This window comes from Ranitomeya variabilis, chromosome 2 (genome assembly GCF_051348905.1).
Source record: "Ranitomeya variabilis isolate aRanVar5 chromosome 2, aRanVar5.hap1, whole genome shotgun sequence".
Lineage (NCBI taxonomy): Eukaryota > Metazoa > Chordata > Amphibia > Anura > Dendrobatidae > Ranitomeya > Ranitomeya variabilis.
The window spans coordinates 1,101,994,038-1,102,016,982 of record NC_135233.1 but is presented as its reverse complement, the minus strand read 5'-3'; the positions used below and the strand labels follow the sequence as shown (position 1 = coordinate 1,102,016,982).

The 22,945-nt window shown below is 54.0% G+C and overlaps 1 protein-coding gene across 8 annotated transcripts in view; it reads left to right on the top strand.

The window, feature by feature from the left end:
- Window positions 1-516: 516 nt before the first annotated feature.
- The window catches only part of SLC5A6 (solute carrier family 5 member 6), a 41,309-nt gene continuing 18,880 nt past the window's right edge, over window positions 517-22,945 (top strand). For 2 of the 8 annotated variants that reach the window (XM_077291869.1, XM_077291864.1), the window contains exons 1-4: window positions 524-656; window positions 2,258-2,341; window positions 11,775-12,222; window positions 12,472-12,537. In XM_077291869.1, the coding sequence (XP_077147984.1) occupies window positions 11,893-12,222; window positions 12,472-12,537 (396 nt within the window). In that variant the 5' untranslated portion in view covers window positions 524-656; window positions 2,258-2,341; window positions 11,775-11,892. Of the gene's footprint in view, window positions 657-2,257; window positions 2,342-11,774; window positions 12,223-12,471; window positions 12,538-22,945 lie in introns of all 8 variants that reach the window. The other 6 variants (XM_077291865.1, XM_077291866.1, XM_077291870.1 and 3 more) reach the window with 6 other exon arrangements.

Sequence of the window (22,945 nt, the reverse complement as noted above, 5' to 3'; positions counted from 1 at the left end):
ACGTTTTTTCGCTAATTACGCTTGCAAAATGCTAAAAAAACGTGAAAAAAACGGGAAAGAAACGCAAAAAAAATAATGCTCATTTCTTGCAGAAAATTTCCGGTTTTCTTCAGGAAATTTCTGCAAGAAATCCTGACGTGTGCACATACCCTAGACAATTATATAGTAGATGTGCACACCTCACGACTTCTTGCAGAAATTTCCTGACAAAAACCGGACATTTCTGCCAGAAATCCGCATGCGTTTTTTGGGCGTTTATTATCGCAAAAAAACGCGAAAATTCCTGAACGCGTGTACATACCCTAGCTATCCCATAATAAGGATGCGGCGTCATGTGCTCATTGCGCCTGCGCAACACTATTCTCCCTCGTTACATAGGCTGTTTAAACCTAAGCTCGCTGATTGGCTGTCGTACCTGGCACCATGAATGGACTTGCACATGCGCATTGATCCTCTACGCTATATTGTCCTCGCAGGGCGCGTGTAGCAGCCGGAGCTCGGTGATTGGCTGGCTGGGTGACATGTTTCCGCCCCTTTTCTCGGCTTCAGGCTCATGGACGTTGACGCAAGAGAGAAGCCGCTCGTCCTTGTGTGAGGAGGATCGTCAGCGGCGGCGGTCAGGAGGACACACGTGCGGGGACCGAGGCAGGTAACAGGTGCGTGACTCCGCGACTACATGTCCCAGCATGCTCTGCGCGGCTATACATGTGCTGTAGTCGTGAATGTTTAGGGGACGAGCGGCGCAGAGCTCCGGGCATGCTGGGACTTGTAGTTCCCGGCTCTGTAGAGGTCATTTGTGTGTAATAATGTGTCTCAGTGATGCAGTGGATTCAGCTGTCAGACCCCGGGACGAGGGAAAGAGGCAGAGGAGCAGGGATCGGGCAGATCCAGGGGGCAGAGAGCAGACAGCGGGCAGATCTGGTGGGCAGAGAGAGATCTGGGGGGCAGGGACGGGGCAGAGGGGCAGGGACCGGCCAGATAATGGGGGCAGGGACCGGGCAGATCTGGGGGCCAGAGGGGCAGGGACCGGGCAGATCTGGGGGCCAGAGGGGCAGGGACCGGGCAGATCTGGGGGCCAGAGGGGCAGGGACCGGGCAGATCTGGGGGCCAGAGGGGCAGGGACCGGGCAGATCTGGGGGGCAGAGGGGCAGGGACCGGGCAGATCCGGGGGGGCAGAGGGGCAGGGACCGGGCAGATCTGGGGGGCAGAGGGGCAGGGACTGGCCAGATCCGGGGGGGGCGGGACTGGTGGGCATTTGCCATGTATTGCCGCCCTCCTGGAGTCGCGGTGCTGCGGATAGCGCCTGTGTGCTCTGTGCCCGCGGCTCCGCTCTACTCTCAGCGCCTCTTTCTTTAGTTTTTAAATCTTCTCATTTCCATCATTCCTGTTTTTTCTTTTTTATAAAATCTAACGAACTCGTGATTAATCCTGGAGGAGCAGCTCACGGCATCATGTGGCCGCGCCGGAATATCTCACGGGGTTAACCCTTTATGTTCTGTTCTTGTTCGGCCATAATTAAGGAAAGCACCGGCTGCAGGTTCTCACTGGCGGCTGCACTGCTTGTGATGTAAGGTGTGATCCGATGTGGGGCAGAGTGCAGAAGTCCACACCCCCCGGACTGAACTTTACCCCCCGCCAAACATCAACTGCGACAATCTGTAATCCTGCCGCAGCGCCAAGTCCTGCAGTCCTATGTAACACCACCGATAACACATCAATAGTTTATCTCTGGCATTCTGCAGGTGGCATCTACGTGACCTGTAGTGTTACATAGGACTGCCGGTGCCATCTACATGACCTGTGGTGTTACATAGGACTGCCGGTGCCATCTACATGACCTGTAGTGTTACATAGGACTGCCGGTGCCATCTACATGACCTGTGGTGTTACATAGGACTGCCGGTGCCATCTACATGACCTGTGGTGTTACATAGGACTGCCGGTGCCATCTACATGACCTGTGGTGTTACATAGGACTGCCGGTGCCATCTACATGACCTGTGGTGTTACATAGGACTGCCGGTGCCATCTACATGACCTGTGGTGTTACATAGGACTGCCGGTGCCATCTACATGACCTGTGGTGTTACATAGGACTGCCGGTGCCATCTACATGACCTGTAGTGTTACATAGGACTGCCGGTGCCATCTACATGACCTGTGGTGTTACATAGGACTGCCGGTGCCATCTACATGACCTGTGGTGTTACATAGGACTGCCGGTGCCAGGTACTATTGTTGTTTCTCTCTCCCCCAGGACCTGTGTGCTCCTCTTCTCCGGGGGTCCGTCGTCCTCCTGCTGTGGTCGGGGGTCTCTGTGGGGATGACAGGCTGGTGACAGGTAGGATCTGGCGCATGTTTCTGTGTCTCTCGGCCTCCGCTTGCTGTCAGTAAATGAGGCCTCTGGTGTCGGGGATCCTGCACTGTCCAGTCCTGAGATACAATTGTGTCCAGTCTGTGAGCTGCAGCCTGACACAGTGTAACAAACCCTCAGCAGTGACTGCTATCGCTGACATTCTCAGTGTGGCTGTCGGCCCCGCGTTGTGCTGTGACGCTGCCGGCCGTCTCCACCGCTGCACGACACTGATTACCCCTTGTGGGTTTCCCTGGTTACAGAGCAGTGGGGGGGGGGGGGGTCTCGGCAGTCTGGGGGTGCTGTGCTTCCTCTGCCGCACATGATTGCAGCGCGCTGTCACTTTAATAGCAGCCGGAGCGGTAATTACGGCCTATGACGCAGCGGGGGGGGGCGCGCTCTGCTCTACTGTATGACGTCCCCCCGTATCGGTGCACACGGGGCTCTGTGGGGGTACACGGCTGGTATTGTCTGGGAGACAGCCGCTGTCTCGATTACCCTGCGTCCTGTCCCTTTAAATGCCCCATCCGGCGCGTTAATGAGTGCGGTGTCCTGGCTGTACTTTGACTGCCGTATGCCCCCCGCCATTAATGAGTGACCGCGGGCGGCGCTGCCGAGGAGATGATGCGGGGTCCTGGTATTATCCTGGCACATGCTATGTGGGCCCTATACATCGCTGCTCGCTCGGGGCCCCGTTATGGCTGCTAGGGCTCCTCTGCAGATGAAAGTCACCGGATGACTCTTATCCTTCAATATAAAACATCAAGTTTATTTCAATATATTTAAAATGTCCAAAGTGATTATTACACCAAACAGAAACACAGCAGGGAGGAGCCTGACCCTGGACTCAGCCTGTGGCACCTACCTGATAGCGGAGGTTGGCACCCTGCGCACTGGCGCCCACAGTCCTCGGCCGCTCACCCTGCACCCTGCGCACTGGCCCCCCACACTCCTCGCCCGCTCACCCTGCACACTGGTGCACACACTCCTCGGCCGCTCACCCTGCGCACTGGCCCCCACACTCCTCGGCTGCTCACCCTACACCCTGCACACACTCCTCGGCTGCTCACCCTGCGCACTGGCCCCCACACTCCTCGGCCGCTCACCCTGCGCACTGGTGCACACACTCCTCGGCCGCTCACCCTGCGCACTGGTGCACACACTCCTCGGCCGCTCACCCTGCGCACTGGCGCACACACTCCTCGGCCGCTCACCCTGCGCACTGGCGCACACACTCCTCGGCCGCTCACCCTGCGCACTGGCGCACACACTCCTCGGCCGCTCACCCTGCGCACTGGCGCACACACTCCTCGGCCGCTCACCCTACACCCTGCGCACTGGCGCACACACTCCTCGGCCGCTCACCCTGCGCACTGGCGCACACACTCCTCGGCCGCTCACCCTGCGCACTGGCGCACACACTCCGCGGCCGCTCACCCTACACCCTGCGCACTGGCGCACACACTCCTCGGCCGCTCACTCTACACCCTGCGCACTGGCCCCCACACCCCTCGGCCGCTCACCCTGCACACTGGCGCACACACTCATTGGCCGCTCACCCTGCACCCTGCGCACTGGCGCCCACACTCCTCGGCTGCTCACCCTGCGCACTGGCCCCCACACTCCTCGGCCGCTCACCCTACACCCTGCGCACTGGTACACACACTCCTTGGCCGCTCACCCTACACCCTGCACACTGGCGCACACACTCCTCGGCCGCTCACCCTGCGCACTGGCGCACACACTCCTCGGCCGCTCACCCTGCGCACTGGCGCACACACTCCTCGGCCGCTCACCCTGCGCACTGGTGCACACACTCCTCGGCCGCTCACCCTACACCCTGCGCACTGGCGCACACACTCCTCGGCCGCTCACCCTGCGCACTGGCGCACACACTCCTCGGCCGCTCACCCTGCGCACTGGCGCACACACTCCGCGGCCGCTCACCCTACACCCTGCGCACTGGCGCACACACTCCTCGGCCGCTCACTCTACACCCTGCGCACTGGCGCACACACTCCTCGGCCGCTCACTCTACACCCTGCGCACTGGCCCCCACACCCCTCGGCCGCTCACCCTGCACACTGGCGCACACACTCATTGGCCACTCACCCTGCACCCTGCGCACTGGCGCCCACACTCCTCGGCTGCTCACCCTGCGCACTGGCCCCCACACTCCTCGGCCGCTCACCCTACACCCTGCGCACTGGTACACACACTCCTTGGCCGCTCACCCTACACCCTGCACACTGGCGCACACACTCCTCGGCCGCTCACTCTGCGCACTGGCGCACACACTCCTCGGCCGCTCACCCTGCGCACTGGCGCACACACTCCTCGGCCGCTCACCCTGCGCACTGGTGCACACACTCCTCGGCCGCTCACCCTACACCCTGCGCACTGGCGCACACACTCCTCGGCCGCTCACCCTGCGCACTGGCGCACACACTCCTCGGCCGCTCACCCTGCGCACTGGCGCACACACTCCGCGGCCGCTCACCCTACACCCTGCGCACTGGCGCACACACTCCTCGGCCGCTCACTCTACACCCTGCGCACTGGCGCACACACTCCTCGGCCGCTCACTCTACACCCTGCGCACTGGCCCCCACACCCCTCGGCCGCTCACCCTGCACACTGGCGCACACACTCATTGGCCGCTCACCCTGCACCCTGCGCACTGGCGCCCACACTCCTCGGCCGCTCACCCTGCGCACTGGCGCCCACACTCCTCGGCCGCTCACCCTGCGCACTGGCGCACACACTCCTCGGCCGCTCACCCTGCGCACTGGCGCACACACTCCGCGGCCGCTCACCCTACACCCTGCGCACTGGCGCACACACTCCTCGGCCGCTCACTCTACACCCTGCGCACTGGCGCACACACTCCTCGGCCGCTCACTCTACACCCTGCGCACTGGCCCCCACACCCCTCGGCCGCTCACCCTGCACACTGGCGCACACACTCATTGGCCGCTCACCCTGCACCCTGCGCACTGGCGCCCACACTCCTCGGCTGCTCACCCTGCGCACTGGCCCCCACACTCCTCGGCCGCTCACCCTACACCCTGCGCACTGGTACACACACTCCTTGGCCGCTCACCCTACACCCTGCACACTGGCGCACACACTCCTCGGCCGCTCACCCTGCGCACTGGCGCACACACTCCGCGGCCGCTCACCCTACACCCTGCGCACTGGCGCACACACTCCTCGGCCGCTCACTCTACACCCTGCGCACTGGCGCACACACTCCTCGGCCGCTCACTCTACACCCTGCGCACTGGCCCCCACACCCCTCGGCCGCTCACCCTGCACACTGGCGCACACACTCATTGGCCGCTCACCCTGCACCCTGCGCACTGGCGCCCACACTCCTCGGCTGCTCACCCTGCGCACTGGCCCCCACACTCCTCGGCCGCTCACCCTACACCCTGCGCACTGGTACACACACTCCTTGGCCGCTCACCCTACACCCTGCACACTGGCGCACACACTCCTCGCCCGCTCACCCTGCACACTGGCGCCCACACTCCTCGCCCGCTCACCCCGTCTGCCCTGTATGTCTCTATCAGTGACTGGGGAGTGAAAAGGATCAACAAAGGGTGAGAAGATGGAACTGGAGGATTTAGAGTGTGATGACTACTGTCTGTCATCTGCCAGATTGAATCTATGGATAAACTCTTCTCTGCTGACTCCCAGGAGACATTGCCGGGTCACCACCTCTACCTCCAGGTGATCAGCCTGCGGGGGCCGCACCCTGGGAACAAGAATCGGGGCTCCGTAAGTTGAAACATGAAATATATATCTTGGTACCTTGTTCACCAGTGGATAGAAAAATATGTAGAATTGAGAGTCCTCAGTGGTTGATCCCTCCTAATGGCTGACTGAAAAGATGGTGACAAATTGCAGCTTTCGAGACTACACAGGTCTTCATCAGGCAGAGAATAATGAAGAGACCTGTGTAGTCTTGAAAGCTGCAATTTGTCACCATCTTCTCAGCCATTATGAGGGATCAACCACGGAGGACTCTCAATTCTACATATTTTTCCGTAACTATAAACCTCAGGAGGCCGAGATACCTCCCAGATCCAGTCTCTTACATCCTGAGGATAGGACTGAAGACAATACTGTACGGATCATAGGACATGTGGCCGAATGTCCACAGAGATGAGACACTTTCTTTGTAAATACTGGGGTACCCGAGACCCCGGCTATCACATCTAGAAGGGGCAGATCCATCAGTGACCAATTGGTCCACAGCAACTACACTTAGGTCCATATATATTTGGACAGAGACAACATTTTTCTAATTTTGGTTATAGACATTACCACAATGAATTTTAAACAAAGGGTTTTCAACCAAGTACTAGAAATGAACATTTTATTTACAATTATTTAATCTGTCCAATTATTTTTGGTCCCTTGAAAAACAGGGTGGCACATGTTAAGGAGCTGAAACTCCTAAACCCTTCATCCAATTTTAATGAGGATACCCTCAAATGAAAGCTGAGAGTCTGAACTTCAACTGCATCTGAATTGTTTTGCATAAAATTCTTTTTGGTAATGTCTATAATAAATGTTGTCTCTGTCCAAATATATATGGACCTAACTGTATGTCCCACCACGAAGGAAGAATACAAGACAGGAGGGGTTCGGCACCTTCAGCTAATATTCTGGAGATACCTTGGAGTTAGTGCCTCCACTGGGATCATTTACCAGAGTAGACACTTTGCAAATTGCAAACCAGTTGGGGTGATTTCCTTATTCCAATGCTCTTGCCCCTAAATGACGTGGGCAAAACAAAGAGGGAGCTGAGGAGACGTATAGGGGATCACCTGGGTGACATTTGACATGCTGGGGACACGTTGGGGAAATACATCAGGGGGACCTGGATTCCTTTAATGTTATTGAGGTGATCGCCCCGTCTACTAGAAGAGGGATTGGAATAAGAAAATACTAAATGGATTTACAGGTCAAAATCTACATCTCCGGATTTAACTGTTTCCTCCGAAATCCTTCACCATTTAATCCCTTTGACCTGCAAAATTTGGACCTTGTCACTTTCATCGGCCAAAATGGGCTTTGGTGACGGATATCTTTCCCCTATAGAGGGGTCTACATCACCAATCTGCGCCCTCTCATTTTACAGATGCATTGATATCTATTTAGACAAATGCTGACTGTAGACTATAGTGTCTTGTTTGGCTGACTATAGACTACTAGATGGTGGCCCGATTCTAACGCATCAGGTATTCTAGAATATGGTATTGCCCAGCCACGTAGTATACTGCCCAGCCACGTAGTATACTGCCCAGCCACGTAGTATACTGCCCAGCCACGTAGTATACTGCCCAGCCACGTAGTATACTGCCCAGCCACAAAGTATACTGCCCAGCCACGTAGTATACTGCCCAGCCACGTAGTATGCATCATATCCCTGTTTAAAAAAAAAAGAAATAAAATAAAAAATAGTTATATACTCCCCTTCGGGAGCCTCAGGATCGAAGCAGCCGGTGTAAGACTATAGGGTCTTGTTTGGCTGACTGTAGACTATAGGGTCTTGTTTGGCTGACTATAGGCTATAGGGTCTTGTTTGGCTGACTATAGGCTATAGGGTCTTGTTTGGCTGACTATATAGACTATAGGGTCTTGTTTGGCTGACTATAGGGTCCTGTTTGGCTGACTATAGACTATAGGGTCTTGTTTGGCTGACTATAGGCTATAGGGTCTTGTTTGGCTGACTATAGGCTATAGGGTCTTGTTTGGCTGACTATAGACTATAGGGTCTTGTTTGGCTGACTATAGGCTATAGGGTCTTGTTTGGCTGACTATATAGACTATAGGGTCTTGTTTGGCTGACTATAGACTATAGGGTCTTGTTTGGCTGACTATAGGCTATAGGGTCTTGTTTGGCTGACTATAGGCTATAGGGTCTTGTTTGGCTGACTATAGGCTATAGGGTCTTGTTTGGCTGACTATAGGGTCTTGTTTGGCTGACTATAGGCTATAGGGTCTTGTTTGGCTGACTATATAGACTATAGGGTCCTGTTTGGCTGACTATAGACAATAGGGTCTTGTTTGGCTGACTGTAGACTATAGGGTCCTGTTTGGCTGACTATATAGACTATAGGGTCTTGTTTTGCTCCTTTCCTGACCCCCCTTGTATGTGTCCTTCTGGCCCTGTTATATGAACAGCCGCCCTCCTCTCCTTCATTATAGCGCTCCGATATGCATCTTTTACACAGAGAGGAGCAGATAATTATTCAACTTACGGAGCCCTGAATCTTGTTCCCAGGGTGCGGCCCCCCGCAGGGTGATCAGCTGGAGGCGGTGACCCGGCAATGTCTCCTGGGAGTCAGCAGAGAAGAGTTTATCCATAGATTCTATCTGGTAGATGACAGGCAGCGTTCATCACACTCTAAATCCTCCAGTTCCATCTTCTCACCCTTTGTTGATCCTTTTCACTCCCCAGTCACTGATAGAGACATACAGGGCAGAAGGGGTGAGCGGGCGAGGAGTGTGGGCGCCAGTGTGCAGGGTGAGCGGGCGAGGAGTGTGGGCGCCAGTGTGCAGGGTGAGCGGGCGAGGAGTGTGGGGGCCAGTGTGCGGGGTGAGCGGGCGAGGAGTGTGGGGGCCAGTGTGCGGGGTGAGCGGGCGAGGAGTGTGGGGGCCAGTGTGCAGGGTGAGCGGGCGAGGAGTGTGTGCACCAGTGTGCAGGGTGAGCGGGCGAGGAGTGTGTGCACCAGTGCGCAGGGTGAGCGGGCGAGGAGTGTGGGGGCCAGTGTGCAGGGTGAGCGGGCGAGGAGTGTGGGGGCCAGTGTGCGGGGTGAGCGGGCGAGGAGTGTGGGGGCCAGTGTGCAGGGTGAGCGGGCGAGGAGTGTGGGGGCCAGTGTGCGGGGTGAGCGGGCGAGGAGTGTGTGCACCAGTGTGCAGGGTGAGCGGGCGAGGAGTGTGGGGGCCAGTGTGCAGGGTGAGCGGGCGAGGAGTGTGGGGGCCAGTGTGCAGGGTGAGCGGGCGAGGAGTGTGGGGGCCAGTGTGCAGGGTGAGCGGGCGAGGAGTGTGGGGGCCAGTGTGCGGGGTGAGCGGGCGAGGAGTGTGGGGGCCAGTGTGCGGGGTGAGCGGGCGAGGAGTGTGTGCACCAGTGTGCAGGGTGAGCGGCCGAGGAGTGTGTGCACCAGTGTGCAGGGTGAGCGGGCGAGGAGTGTGGGGGCCAGTGTGCAGGGTGAGCGGGCGAGGAGTGTGTGCGCAGGGTGAGCGGGCGAGGAGTGTGGGGGCCAGTGTGCGGGGTGAGCGGGCGAGGAGTGTGGGGGCCAGTGTGCGGGGTGAGCGGGCGAGGAGTGTGTGCACCAGTGTGCAGGGTGAGCGGCCGAGGAGTGTGTGCACCAGTGTGCAGGGTGAGCGGGCGAGGAGTGTGGGGGCCAGTGTGCAGGGTGAGCGGGCGAGGAGTGTGTGCGCAGGGTGAGCGGGCGAGGAGTGTGGGGGGCCAGTGCGCAGGGTGAGCGGGCGAGGAGTGTGTGCGCCAGTGTGCAGGGTGAGCGGGCGAGGAGTGCGGGGGCCAGTGTGCAGGGTGAGCGGGCGAGGAGTGTGGGGGCCAGTGTGCAGGGTGAGCGGGCGAGGAGTGTGGGGGCCAGTGTGCAGGGTGAGCGGGCGAGGAGTGTGGGGGCCAGTGTGCAGGGTGAGCGGGCGAGGAGTGTGGGGGCCAGTGTGCAGGGTGAGCGGGCGAGGAGTGTGGGGGCCAGTGTGCAGGGTGAGCGGGCGAGGAGTGTGGGTGCAGGGTGACACAGGCTGAGTCCAGGGTCAGGCTCCTCCCTGCTGTGTTTCTGTTTGGTGTAATAATCACTTTGGACATTTTAAATATATTGAAATAAAATTTGATGTTTTATATTTAAGTATAAGAGTCATACGGTGACTTTAAAAAAAAATAAAATCACATTTAATAGTCCATCTTTTGAGAAACTGTGATATAGGGCTCTGCAGACTATCGCACCCTGTGGCCCCTATACATCGCTGCACGCTCGGGGCCCCGTTATGGCTGCCTGGGCTCTGCAGACTATCGCACCCTGTGGCCCCTATACATCGCTGCACGCTCGGGGCCCCGTTATGACTGACTGGGCTCTGCAGACTATCGCACCCTGTGGCCCCTATACATCGCTGCTCGCTCGGGGCCCCGTTATGGCTGACTGGGCTCTGCAGACTATCGCACCCTGTGGCCCCTATACATCGCTGCTCGCTCGGGGCCCCGTTATGGCTGCCTGGGCTCTGCAGACTATCGCACCCTGTGGGCCCTATACATCGCTGCACGCTCGGGGCCCCGTTATGGCTGCCTGGGCTCTGCAGACTATCGCACCCTGGGGCCCCTATACATCGCTGCTCGCTCGGGGCCCCGTTATGGCTGCCTGGGCTCTGCAGACTATCGCACTCTCCAGGTTTCCGCTTACCTTGCAGAGTATTGGATTCCTGCGCTAATCCTGGATTATCTGATATAAGGGGATTATCGCCCCCGTCTTATTTACGCTCCATAGTCTTCCTCAGGAGGTGGCGCCCCCCTCAGGCCGTGTGTGGGGGTGTTAGAGATCGGCTGTGCATTCCTGTAGGAAATCGCTAAACAGGTAACTGCGAGGACGGTAATGTTCTATCCGAGGAGGTGGACACCGCCGTCCATTGTGGTCCCATCGTACCACTCAGACCCCTCCGTCTGCCGTCCGCCCCCCATGTTCCCGGTCTTTATTGGCCACTGTATTCTTATCACACAGGGGCACTGCTGACGTGGCTGATAACAGGGAGCAATAGATAAGAGGCTGCAGAGTGATTGTCCTCTTCTCAGGGATATCTGCTGATAAGCGGCACCAGGGGCGGCAGCTGCAGGTTTCCCACCTGAGATGATGGGGGTTGTTGTGATGGGTGGAAGCGGTGATTGGGAAGGGGGGAGACGGGAGGCTGTGATATGGGGGGGGGGGGGGGAGACGGGAGGCTGTGATATGGGGGGGGGGAGACGGGAGGCTGTGATATGGGGGGGGGGAGACGGGAGGCTGTGATATGGGGGGGGGGGAGACGGGAGGCTGTGATATGGGGGGGGGGGGAGACGGGAGGCTGTGATATGGGGGGGGGGGAGACGGGGAGGCTGTGATATGGGGGGGGGGAGACGGGAGGCTGTGATATGGGGGGGGGGGAGAGGGAGGCTGTGATATGGGGGGGGGAGACGGGAGGCTGTGATATGGGGGGGGGAGACGGGAGGCTGTGATATGGGGGGGGAGACGGGAGGCTGTGATCGGGGGGATGGGAGGCTGTCTGTAACTCCTTTCTTCCGACGTCTTGGACTTCAGCCCCGGCTCGTCTCCTCCGGGTGAAGCATTAACCTCTTTATGGCCGGCCCGCTGTCACGTCCTGCCCGCTGTCACGTCCTGCCTTGTCTTCACAGGTTCCCGTCATGCGGTGAGTGCTCGGACCCCCCTCGTTGATGGAGAGCGGTGCGGACCCCACCATGCCGGGGCCAGGGACTGCTCTGCTGTAGGTGTGGGCCCCGCCGTCCGGCCGCCATGCTCTTCTCTACGGTGGATTACGTCATCTTCGCGCTGCTGCTGGTCCTGTCCTCGGCCATCGGACTGTACTATGCCCTGAGCGGAGGGCGGCAGCGCACCACGCAGGAGTTCCTGCTGGCCAACCGCAGCATGGGCTTCTTCCCGGTGGCGCTGTCCCTCCTGGCCACCTTCCAGTCGGCGGTGGCCATTCTGGGGGTCCCTTCGGAGATATACCGCTTTGGCACAGAGTACTGGTTCCTCGGCTGCTCCTACATCATCGGGCTGCTGATCCCGGCGTACATCTTCATCCCCGTCTTCTACCGGCTGCGGCTCACCAGCACCTACGAGGTCAGTCACTAACCGGCGCCTGTCCTGGTGTTACCGGGAAAGCTCCTGCAGGGGCCGTCACCCAGCTTTCCCAGTACTTCCGCTCTGCCCCACAGTCCTGTGCGGCACACGAGGAGCTGCGCGGTTTCCGCAGTTATCGGCCGAATCACCACGGTAATCACCTGATCGGCTCTGGTCTCGGAGTGCTGCTCTCTGCTGCCCCACGTGGACGTCCCTTTTACCCTTCTAACAGTGTTGTCTCTTTCGCAGTACCTGGAGTTGCGCTTTAGTAAAACCGTGCGGATCTGCGGCACCATCACCTTCATATTCCAGATGGTGAGTACAGACCTCGGCCACAGGAGGCGCCGTCATCACCTGTCTCCAAATACGCTGGAAAGATGTCATCCTTCACGATGAAAACAAGAGGCCTCGGGTGAAAAAAGGGGACGCAGCAAAATATATAATGTAATATGGGAAAAACAAATAAATGATATCAATATGTCATGAAACCAACAGTAGAATGATCCTGTGGTAACAGATGGTAAACCACAGAGAAAAATGTGAGAGAGATTGGCCAAGTGCTGTCCGGTAAGTAATAACATAGGAGATCTGTCTCCGCAGGTCACAGTCACTGCCAGAAAGTGCCGCAGTCTACAGGAATCCGGCTGATCTGTGTACAGCCCCATGGAGGCGAAATACATTCTATACAGATGTCAGTGAACCATCGGCATGAAATAATACATTGGCATGAATAAACACCACATTCTAGCACTAAGTTGCAGCGCATAGGGTTAATACCATATTACGATTTGTGCCGCTGCATAATATATTCACATAGATAGAAAGGAAAAGGGCTAAATGCTGAACATCATGTACATAATGTATGGAGGAGATCCACCCATAGAAACCAGCGTGCCAGCGTATGCGAGTGTAGTAAACCACCGAGCAAGCTAGTAAGAACCATAGGATCCGGAAGATCTGCTGCGTCTCTCTCCCCCGACGCGCGTCTCTCTCCCCCGACGCGCGTTTCTCCTATGTTTTTCCGGGGACGTAAATATATGCAGCGGAATAAAGATGTAGTTACTTACCGGTAACGGTATTTCTCAGAGCCCATGACAGCACCACGGAGGAGAGGGGATCCGCCCTTCAGGGACAGGAAACCTACAGATAAAATGGCAGTAGCTCTCCCTCGCATCAGTTGGTTTCCTTGTCCCTGATGTGGAACATGCAGTTTTGCGGTACCTGAATAAGGACGTTGGGATGAAAAGATTCCAGGGCCGCCTAGTCTGGGTTCTGGCAGCGGAGGCCCCTGCCACGGCTGGTGCGGTGCCTGAAGCCACCACCGTTGGGACCGAAGGTTTTGCAGGGCGAGTGGGGGTAGCGCGGTCGCCGCTCCGGAGAGGAGGCAGTGGCTTCGGGGGGCGCACATGCGGGCAGTGTGCACCCTGAAGGTGGAGAAAGATGGCCGCTGCTCTGGAAATAACGTGAGGCTTCCGGGTTCCTGGCCGGCGCATGCGCAGCTGAGGCACTCCCCAGTGACTCAGCCGCAAGAGGGGGGGATGGACCTGAATTGAACGCTGGGCGGTAAACTCAAAAGAGAAAGTGTGCAGACACTCCCTGCTGCATGCAGTCCCTGTGGATAATGGAGGACAGCGACTAGCAGCAGCACCACCAGCAACCAAAGACACAAGCCAAGAGACATCCTTCAAGCAAGTGATGTGGACGATCAAGGACCCACTGTGCACCGTCTCCAAAGAGCATTTTTGCTGGATCCTCGCCCTCCTCCGGAACGGTACCTGCGCTGATGGGTGAGTGATCTTCGTGAAGGTTCACCATTGTAATTGGGGTTCCCTTCTCTTTTTTTTTTTTTTTTTTTAATTAGGGAAGGAAGAGATTGGGAAAGACGAAGCACATATGTTGCCCCATGTGCGACAAAGCGTTACCTGTGGCCTGGGATAAGAAGCTTTGTCATTCTTGGATAGAACAGGTGCCATGCGAGGATACCCCAGACTTCGCCTCCGAACTGAGATCCGTAATCAAAACAGAGGTTGAAAGTGCCTTTAAGTCCCTCAAACGGGTGAGGTTAGGAGGAGCGAGATCACAATGGACTCCCAGATTCCTCTAGCTTCGGAGGCTTAGGCTCAGATGTTTCAGACTCCTCCTCATCCTCTGATGATGAAAAGTGGACACCTTAGTAAAAGTGGTGAGATCTACCATGGGGGGTGATTGACCCTCACAAAACGGTGCAGGACATAATGTTTGGGGTGTTAGGCCAGAAGAGGCGTAACGTTTTTCCCCTGAACAAAAGACATCTGGGTCCTAATTAAAAAGAAATGGGAGAGGCCCAATAGGAAATGCTCGCCGGTACCTTCCCCCCCCTTAAGAGAAAATACCCCTTTGAGGATGAGGCATCCACATCATGGGATAAGGCCCCGAAATTAGATGTTGCAGTGGCCAAAGCTTCTAAAAAATGTGCCCTCCCCTTTGAGGACATGGTACATTGAAAGATCCCTTAGATAAAATAGCCGACACTTAAAGGGGCATGGGAATCAGCAGGGGGTAATCTTAGGCCCACCATAGCAGCCACCTGTTCCTCAAGATCCCTTATGATATGGGTGGATCAGTTAGGGTACTGTCACACAGTGGCACTTTGGTCGCTACGACGGTACGATCCGTGACGTTCCAGCGATATCTATACGATCTCGCAGTGTCTGACCCGCAGCAGCGATCAGGGACCCTGCTGAGAATCGTACGTCGTAGCAGATCATTTGGAACTTTATTTCGTCGCTGGATCTCCCGCTGTCGTCGCTGGATCGTTGTGTGTGACAGCGATCCAGCGATGCGTTCGCTTGTAACCAGGGTAAACATCGGGTTACTAAGCGCAGGGCCACGCTTAGTAACCCGATGTTTACCCTGGTTACCAGCGTAAAAGTAAAAAAAAAAAAAAACATACATACTCACATTCCGGTGTCCGCCAGGTCCCTCGCAGTCTGCTTCCCGCTCTGACTGACTGCCGGCCGGAAAGCGCGGCCCTGCGCTTAGTAACCCGATGTTTACCCTGGTTACCCGGGACCTCGGCATCGTTGGTCGCTGGAGAGCGGTCTGTGTGACAGCTCCCCAGCGACCACACAACGACTTTCCAACGATCACGGCCAGGTCGTATCGCTGGTCGTGATCGTTAGAAAGTTGTAGAGTGTGACAGTACCCTTAGAGAAGCAACTGCGAGATGGGGTACCCAGAGGTAAGGTCCTGGAATCCATTCCTTTAATTCGGAGTGCGGCGACCTTTCTGGCTGACCCATCAGCTGGTTCAGTTAGATTAACTTCTAAATCTGCGTCTCTCTTGAATGCAGCCGGTAGAGCGCTCTAGTCCAAGTGCTGGTTGGGAGATTTACAGACTAAACTGAAATTGTGCTCAATCCCATGTGAGGTAGAATTTTTTTTGGGGGGTAGACACTAGATGATATCCTCCAGAAGGCAGGGGACAAAAAGGAAAGGATTCCCTAATCTGGCCCTCCCTCACTTAAGCGGTCATTTCAGAGCAGGAAATTTTTCCGTAGAAGGCCCCCGAGGGAGCAGAAGGGATCGGAGGAAGGAAAAAAAGACAGACAAGGGGTTCCTTTTTGGAAATCCCTCTAATAGATAATAGATCCTCTAAGTGACAGTTTTTCCTGGATTGGGGGGAAGATTATCCAGTTTCCTTCCAGCCTGGGAGAATATCTCAAACAGCCCCTGGATACAGAACCTGGTCGGGGCAGGCCTTCAGATAGACTTCCATTCCCTCCCCAGAACTTTGTAATAACTCCACAAGAACAAGCAGCCCTGGAGTACGAGGTTATGGAACTCGGAAACAAAGCCGTTCTTCAGGAAGTCTCTCGGGAAAAGGGTTCTTCTCCCCACTGTTTCTGGTGTCCAAACCAGACGGGTCTTACCGGACAATCCTAAACTTGTGGAAATTAAACGGCTATATAAGAAATCGGAAATTCAAGATGGAATCAATAAAATCGACCATCAAAATGCTGTTTCCGAATTGTTTCATGACGGTTCTGGATTTAAGCGATGCTTACTATCATGTCCCCATTCACAGAGTCCCACAGATTTCTTACGCTAGCAGTCTCCATAAAAGGGGAAATAAGGGATTTTCAGTACAAAGCCCTCCCCTCCGGATTATCAACAGCCCCTCGGGTGTTTACCATACTAGTGGCAGAAATGATGGCACATCTGAGGGAACAGGACAATTTGATAGTCCCATATCTAGACGACTTTTTGATAGCGGCCGACTCTTCTCAAGACTGCAGAAAGCAGCTGGGCAGAGTAATATCTACTCTAGTAGATCTGGGCTGGCTTCTGAACCTGAAAAAGTCAAGACTAGAGCCAAGCATGGCACAGGAATTCCTGGGATTGATTTTGGACTCTTTAAAGCAAGAATGCTGTCTCCCAGTACAGAAAAAAGGAAGATTATAGACCTGGTATCAAAAGCTTCAAGGCGCCCTTCCATGACCTTAAGGAGGTTCATGTCCCTGCTGGGCTCCCTCTCTGCTTGTTTACCAGCAGTTCAGTGGGTACAGATGCACACCAGGGATCTCCAGTAGGACATACTGAGAAACCAGGCCTTGTGAAAATGTCACTTAGAGGGCCACATGACTCTGTCTTTAACCGCTATTCTTTCCGTAGATTGGTGGAGAGATGTGAGCAATCTATCCATGGGGGTTCCCCGGGTAACAAAGGTGTCTCGGGTGGTTACCACCAACACAAGACCAAGGGGAGGGTGGCTCACCTGGATGACATGATTACTCGGGGTGTGGAGAAGCCAAGAGCTAGTGGTGTCATCAAACCACAAAGAGCTATTGGCAGTAGGTCACTCGCTGACACATTTCCAGGATATTTTACGGGGATATCATGTTCGGGTGTTTTCAGACAACCGGGTGGTAGTCGCCTATCTGAACCATCGGGGGGAACCAGGTCCCAGACCCTAATGGACACAGCATCCCAGATTTTTGGATTAGCAGAGACCAATCTTCTGTCCCTTTCTGCATTTAACATTTGGGGGGTAGAGAACCAGAAGGCAGATTTTTTCTTTGAGTTGCAGTCAGCTGAGACAGGGCGAATGGATTCTGAAGCAGCCCATTTTCGAGAAGATTGTGGACATGTGGAAACTTGGAAACTTTTTGTTATCTAGATCCCAGGGGATCCCAGGAGCCTAGCATATGCCTTCACCCCCCCCCCCCCCCAAATTGTCCTCGTTCCAGTTGTTCTATGAATGGTCAAGGAGGACAAGTCGAAACTAATACTAATAGCTCTCTTCTGGTCAAAAAAGCCTTAATTCTCCTGGCTGAGGATGTTGTCGATAACCGATCCTTGGGTCTTACCGAAACTCCCGGACCTTCTGTCTAGGGGACCGGTGTAACACCCTCAGGCTGTGAACCTTCATTTAACATCGTGGAGTTTGATGGGGTGCTGTTGAGGAAAAGGATTTTAGAGCTTACGGTAAGACCTGGAAAATTCCTGTCCACTTCAGGGGTAAGGGTCCAGGGTGGGGTTCCAATCTCTGCCATCTTGGAGTTTCTCCTGAAGGGACTAGTACGAGGCCTGGCAGTCACAGCACCTTTTAAAGGTTCAGGTAGCAGCCTTAGGAGCATTATATAACCAGGATATAGCGGGTAATCCATGGGTGGCACGTCTTATCAAAGCCTCTGCAAGATATAGACCAATAATCAGCCAGAAGCTACCACCTTGGGACTTAAATCTTGTCCTATCAGCACTCACAGGTCCTCCTTTGAGCCTGTAGACTCAGTCCCTCTCAAGGTCCAATCATTTAAAACTGTTCTCCTTGCCTTATCTGCAGGTCCTCCCTTCACCAAGATTCTAGATGATAGGATTATTCTAAAACCTGACCCGGCCTATTTACCAAAGGTAGCATCTCACCTCCATAGATCCCAAAAGGTAGTCCTTCCTTCCTTTTGTTCTAACCCTCAAGAATAGGGGAGAAGAAAGATTCCACACCTTAGATGTTAGGAGATGTCTGGATCCGTACCTAGAGTCCACCCAGAAGTGTAGGAAGGAAGGCCCTCTTTTTGTGTGTTTTCAGGGTCGTAGGAAGGGACTCAAGGCTTCAAAGAGTACCCTGGTGAGATGGAAAAAAGATGCTGTAGCCTTGGCCTCTCTTCATTGTCATCCCAGAGGGACTGAAAGCTCATTCTACGAGAGCAATGGCAACCTCCTGGGCGGAAAGGTTGGAGGTATCAATAGAACAGATCTATAAGGCGGCCACTTGGTCATCACCTTCCATCTTTTTCAAACACTATCTACTGGACCTAGCCTCTTCGTCTGACTTAACCTTCGGAAGTGGGGTTCTTCAGGCTGTGGTCCCTCCCTAAGTTACCAATCTCTGTAATTCTCTCTGTGGTGCTGTCATGAGGGATAGAGAAAGAAGTAGTTACTTACCGGTAACGGGATTTCTCAGAGCCCATGACAGCACCTGTTTATTCCCTCCCATCACGTGTGTTGTGAGCACGTTTTTTCAGTTAGTAGTGCGTTCATGTATACTCACGTTTTTTTTTCTGATGAGCTGTACGATTGAAGATATTTTTTTTTTTTTTTTTTTTTTTGTCGTTAATCTGGAGGCCCTCTGATGCTCTGTAAACCAACCAACTGATGCGAAGGAGAGGTACCGCCCTTTTATCTGTAGGTTTCCTGTCCCTGAAGGGCGGATCCCCTCTCCGTAGTGCTGTCATGGGCTCTGAGAAATACAGTTATTGGTAAGTAACTAAGTGTCTTTATGCCGCTGCATATATTCACTTCCCCGGAAGAACATAGAAGAAACGCGCGTCGGGGGAGAGACACGCAGCGGATATTCCGGCTCCTATGGTAAATCCTGACCATTTTCTCGGTGGTTTACTACTCGCATATGCTGGTTTCTATGAGTGGATCTTCTCCCATACATTATGTAAATGATGTTAAGCATTTAGCCTCTTTTTCTTTCTATCTACATGAATATATGCAGCGGCAGAAATCGTAATATGGTATTAACGCTATGTGCTGCAGCTTATCGCTAGAATGTGTCGTTTATTCATAGTAACATAGTAAGGCCGAAAAAAGACATTTGTCCGTCCAGTTCAGCCTATATTCCATCATAATAAATCCCCAGATCTACGTCCTTCTACAGAACCTAATAACTGTAAGATACAATATTGTTCTGCTCCAGGAAGACATCCAGGCCTCTCTTGAACCCCTCGACTGAGTTCGCCATCACCACCTCCTCAGGCAAGCAATTCCAGATTCTCACTGCCCTAACAGTAAAGAATCCTCTTCTATGTTGGTGGAAAAACCTTCTCTCCTCCAGACGCAGAGAATGCCCCTTGTGACCGTCACCTTCCTTGGTATAAACAGATCCTCAGCGAGATATTTGTATTGTCCCCTTATATACTTATACATGGTTATTAGATCGCCCCTCAGTCATCTTTTTTCTAGACTAAATAATCCTAATTTCGCTAATCTCTCTGGGTATTGTAGTTCTCCCATCCCCTTTATTAATTTTGTTGCCCTCCTTTGTACTCTCTCTAGTTCCATTATATCCTTCCTGAGCACCGGTGCCCAAAACTGGACACAGTACTCCATGTGCGGTCTAACTAGGGATTTGTACAGAGGCAGTATAATGCTCTCATCATGTGTATCCAGACCTCTTTTAATGCACCCCATGATCCTGTTTGCCTTGGCAGCTGCTGCCTGGCACTGGCTGCTCCAGGTAAGTTTATCATTAACTAGGATCCCCAAGTCCTTCTCCCTGTCAGATTTACCCAGTGGTTTCCCGTTCAGTGTGTAATGGTGATATTGATTCCTTCTTCCCATGTGTATAACCTTACATTTATCATTGTTAAACCTCATCTGCCACCTTTCAGCCCAAGTTTCCAACTTATCCAGATCCATCTGTAGCAGAATACTATCTTCTCTTGTATTAACTGCTTTACATAGTTTTGTATCATCTGCAAATATCAATATTTTACTGTGTAAACCTTCTACCAGATCATTAATGAATATGTTGAAGAGAACAGGTCCCAATACCGACCCCTGCGGTACCCCGCTGGTCACAGCGACCCAGTTAGAGACTATACCATTTATAACCACCCTCTGCTTTCTATCACTAAGCCAGTTACTAACCCATTTACACACATTTTCCCCCAGACCAAGCATTCTCATTTTGTGTACCAACCTCTTGTGCGGCACGGTATCAAACACTTTGGAAAAATCGAGATATACCACGTCCAATGACTCACCGTGGTCCAGCCTATAGCTTACCTCTTCATAAAAACTGATTAGATTGGTTTGACATGAGCGATTTCTCATAAACCCATGCTGATATGGAGTTACACAGTTATTCTCATTGAGATAATCCAGAATAACATCCTTCAGAAACCCTTCAAATATTTTACCACAGTAGAGGTTAGACTTACTGGCCTATAATTTCCAGGTTCACTTTTAGAGCCCTTTTTGAATATTGGCACCACATTTGCTATGCGCCAGTCCTGCGGAACAGACCCCGTCGCTATAGAGTCCCTAAAATGGTGACACTATTGTTTCCTGGCGATGGTTCACTAACATCTACATATCATTTCTTTTGCCTGCGTGGGGATAGATATCAGCCTTTGCTTCCTGTAGACTGCGGCACTTTCTGGCAGTGACTGTGACCTGCGGAGATAGATCTCATACCCCGTTACTTGATGGATAGCACTCGGCCAATCTATCTCACATTTTTCTTTGAGGTTTAACATCTGTTACCACAGGATCATGATACAGTTGGTTTCAATGACTCATTGATATCATTTATTTGTTGTTTTTTTTTCATATTACATTATGTATTTTACTGCGTCCCCTTTTTGTGACACGAGGCCTCTTGCTTTAATCGTTATTCTGTGATTAATAAATAATTGTTTATTACCCATTTTCATACACACTTCTTGACTTTGGATTTCATCCACGGTTTGGTTCAAAGATGTGATCTTTCAGTTCAGTGTCCCTCTATATACACAGCCCCATCCTGCAGTAGTGCTCCTCTCAGCCCCTGTATATACACAGCCCTACCTGCAGTACACCGCTCCTCTCAGCCCCTCTATATACACAGCCCTACCTGCAGTACACCGCTCCTCTCAGCCCCTCTATATACACAGCCCTACCTGCAGTACACCGCTCCTCTCAGCCCCTCTATATACACAGCCCTACCTGCAGTACACCGCTCCTCTCAGCCCCTCTATATACACAGCCCTACCTGCAGTACACCGCTCCTCTCAGCCCCTCTATATACACAGCCCTACCTGTAGTACACCGCTCCTCTCAGCCCCTGTATATACACAGCCCTACCTGCAGTACACCGCTCCTCTCAGCCCCTCTATATACACAGCCCCATCCTGCAGTACACCGCTCCTCTCAGCCCCTCTATATACACAGCCCTACCTGCAGTACACCGCTCCTCTCAGCCCCTCTATATACACAGCCCTACCTGCAGTACACCGCTCCTCTCAGCCCCTCTATATACACAGCCCTACCTGCAGTACACCGCCCCTCTATATACACAGCCCTACCTGCAGTACACCGCTCCTCTCAGCCCCTCTATATACACAGCCCTACCTGCAGTACACCGCTCCTCTCAGCCCCTCTATATACACAGCCCTACCTGCAGTACACCGCCCCTCTATATACACAGCCCTACCTGCAGTACACCGCTCCTCTCAGCCCCTCTATATACACAGCCCTACCTGCAGTACACCGCTCCTCTCAGCCCCTCTATATACACAGCCCTACCTGCAGTACACCGCTCCTCTCAGCCCCTCTATATACACAGCCCTACCTGCAGTACACCGCTCCTCTCAGCCCCTCTATATACACAGCCCTACCTGCAGTACACCGCTCCTCTCAGCCCCTCTATATACACAGCCCTACCTGCAGTAGTGCTCCTCTCAGCCCCTCTATATACACAGCCCTACCTGCAGTACACCGCTCCTCTCAGCCCCTCTATATACACAGCCCTACCTGCAGTACACCGCTCCTCTCAGCCCCTGTATATACACAGCCCTACCTGCAGTACACCGCTCCTCTCAGCCCCTCTATATACACAGCCCTACCTGCAGTACACCACTCCTCTCAGCCCCTCTATATACACAGCCCTATCCTGCAGTAGTGCTCCTCTCAGCCCCTGTATATACACAGCCCTACCTGCAGTACACTGCTCCTCTCAGCCCCTCTATATACACAGCCCTACCTGCAGTACACCGCTCCTCTCAGCCCCTCTATATACACAGCCCTACCTGCAGTACACTGCTCCTCTCAGCCCCTCTATATACACAGCCCTACCTGCAGTACACCGCTCCTCTCAGCCCCTCTATATACACAGCCCTACCTGCAGTACACCACTCCTCTCAGCCCCTCTATATACACAGCCCTATCCTGCAGTAGTGCTCCTCTCAGCCCCTGTATATACACAGCCCTACCTGCAGTACACCGCTCCTCTCAGCCCCTCTATATACACAGCCCTACCTGCAGTACACCGCTCCTCTCAGCCCCTCTATATACACAGCCCTACCTGCAGTACACCGCTCCTCTCAGCCCCTCTATATACACAGCCCTACCTGCAGTACACCGCTCCTCTCAGCCCCTCTATATACACAGCCCTACCTGCAGTACACCGCTCCTCTCAGCCCCTCTATATACACAGCCCTACCTGCAGTACACCGCTCCTCTCAGCCCCTCTATAT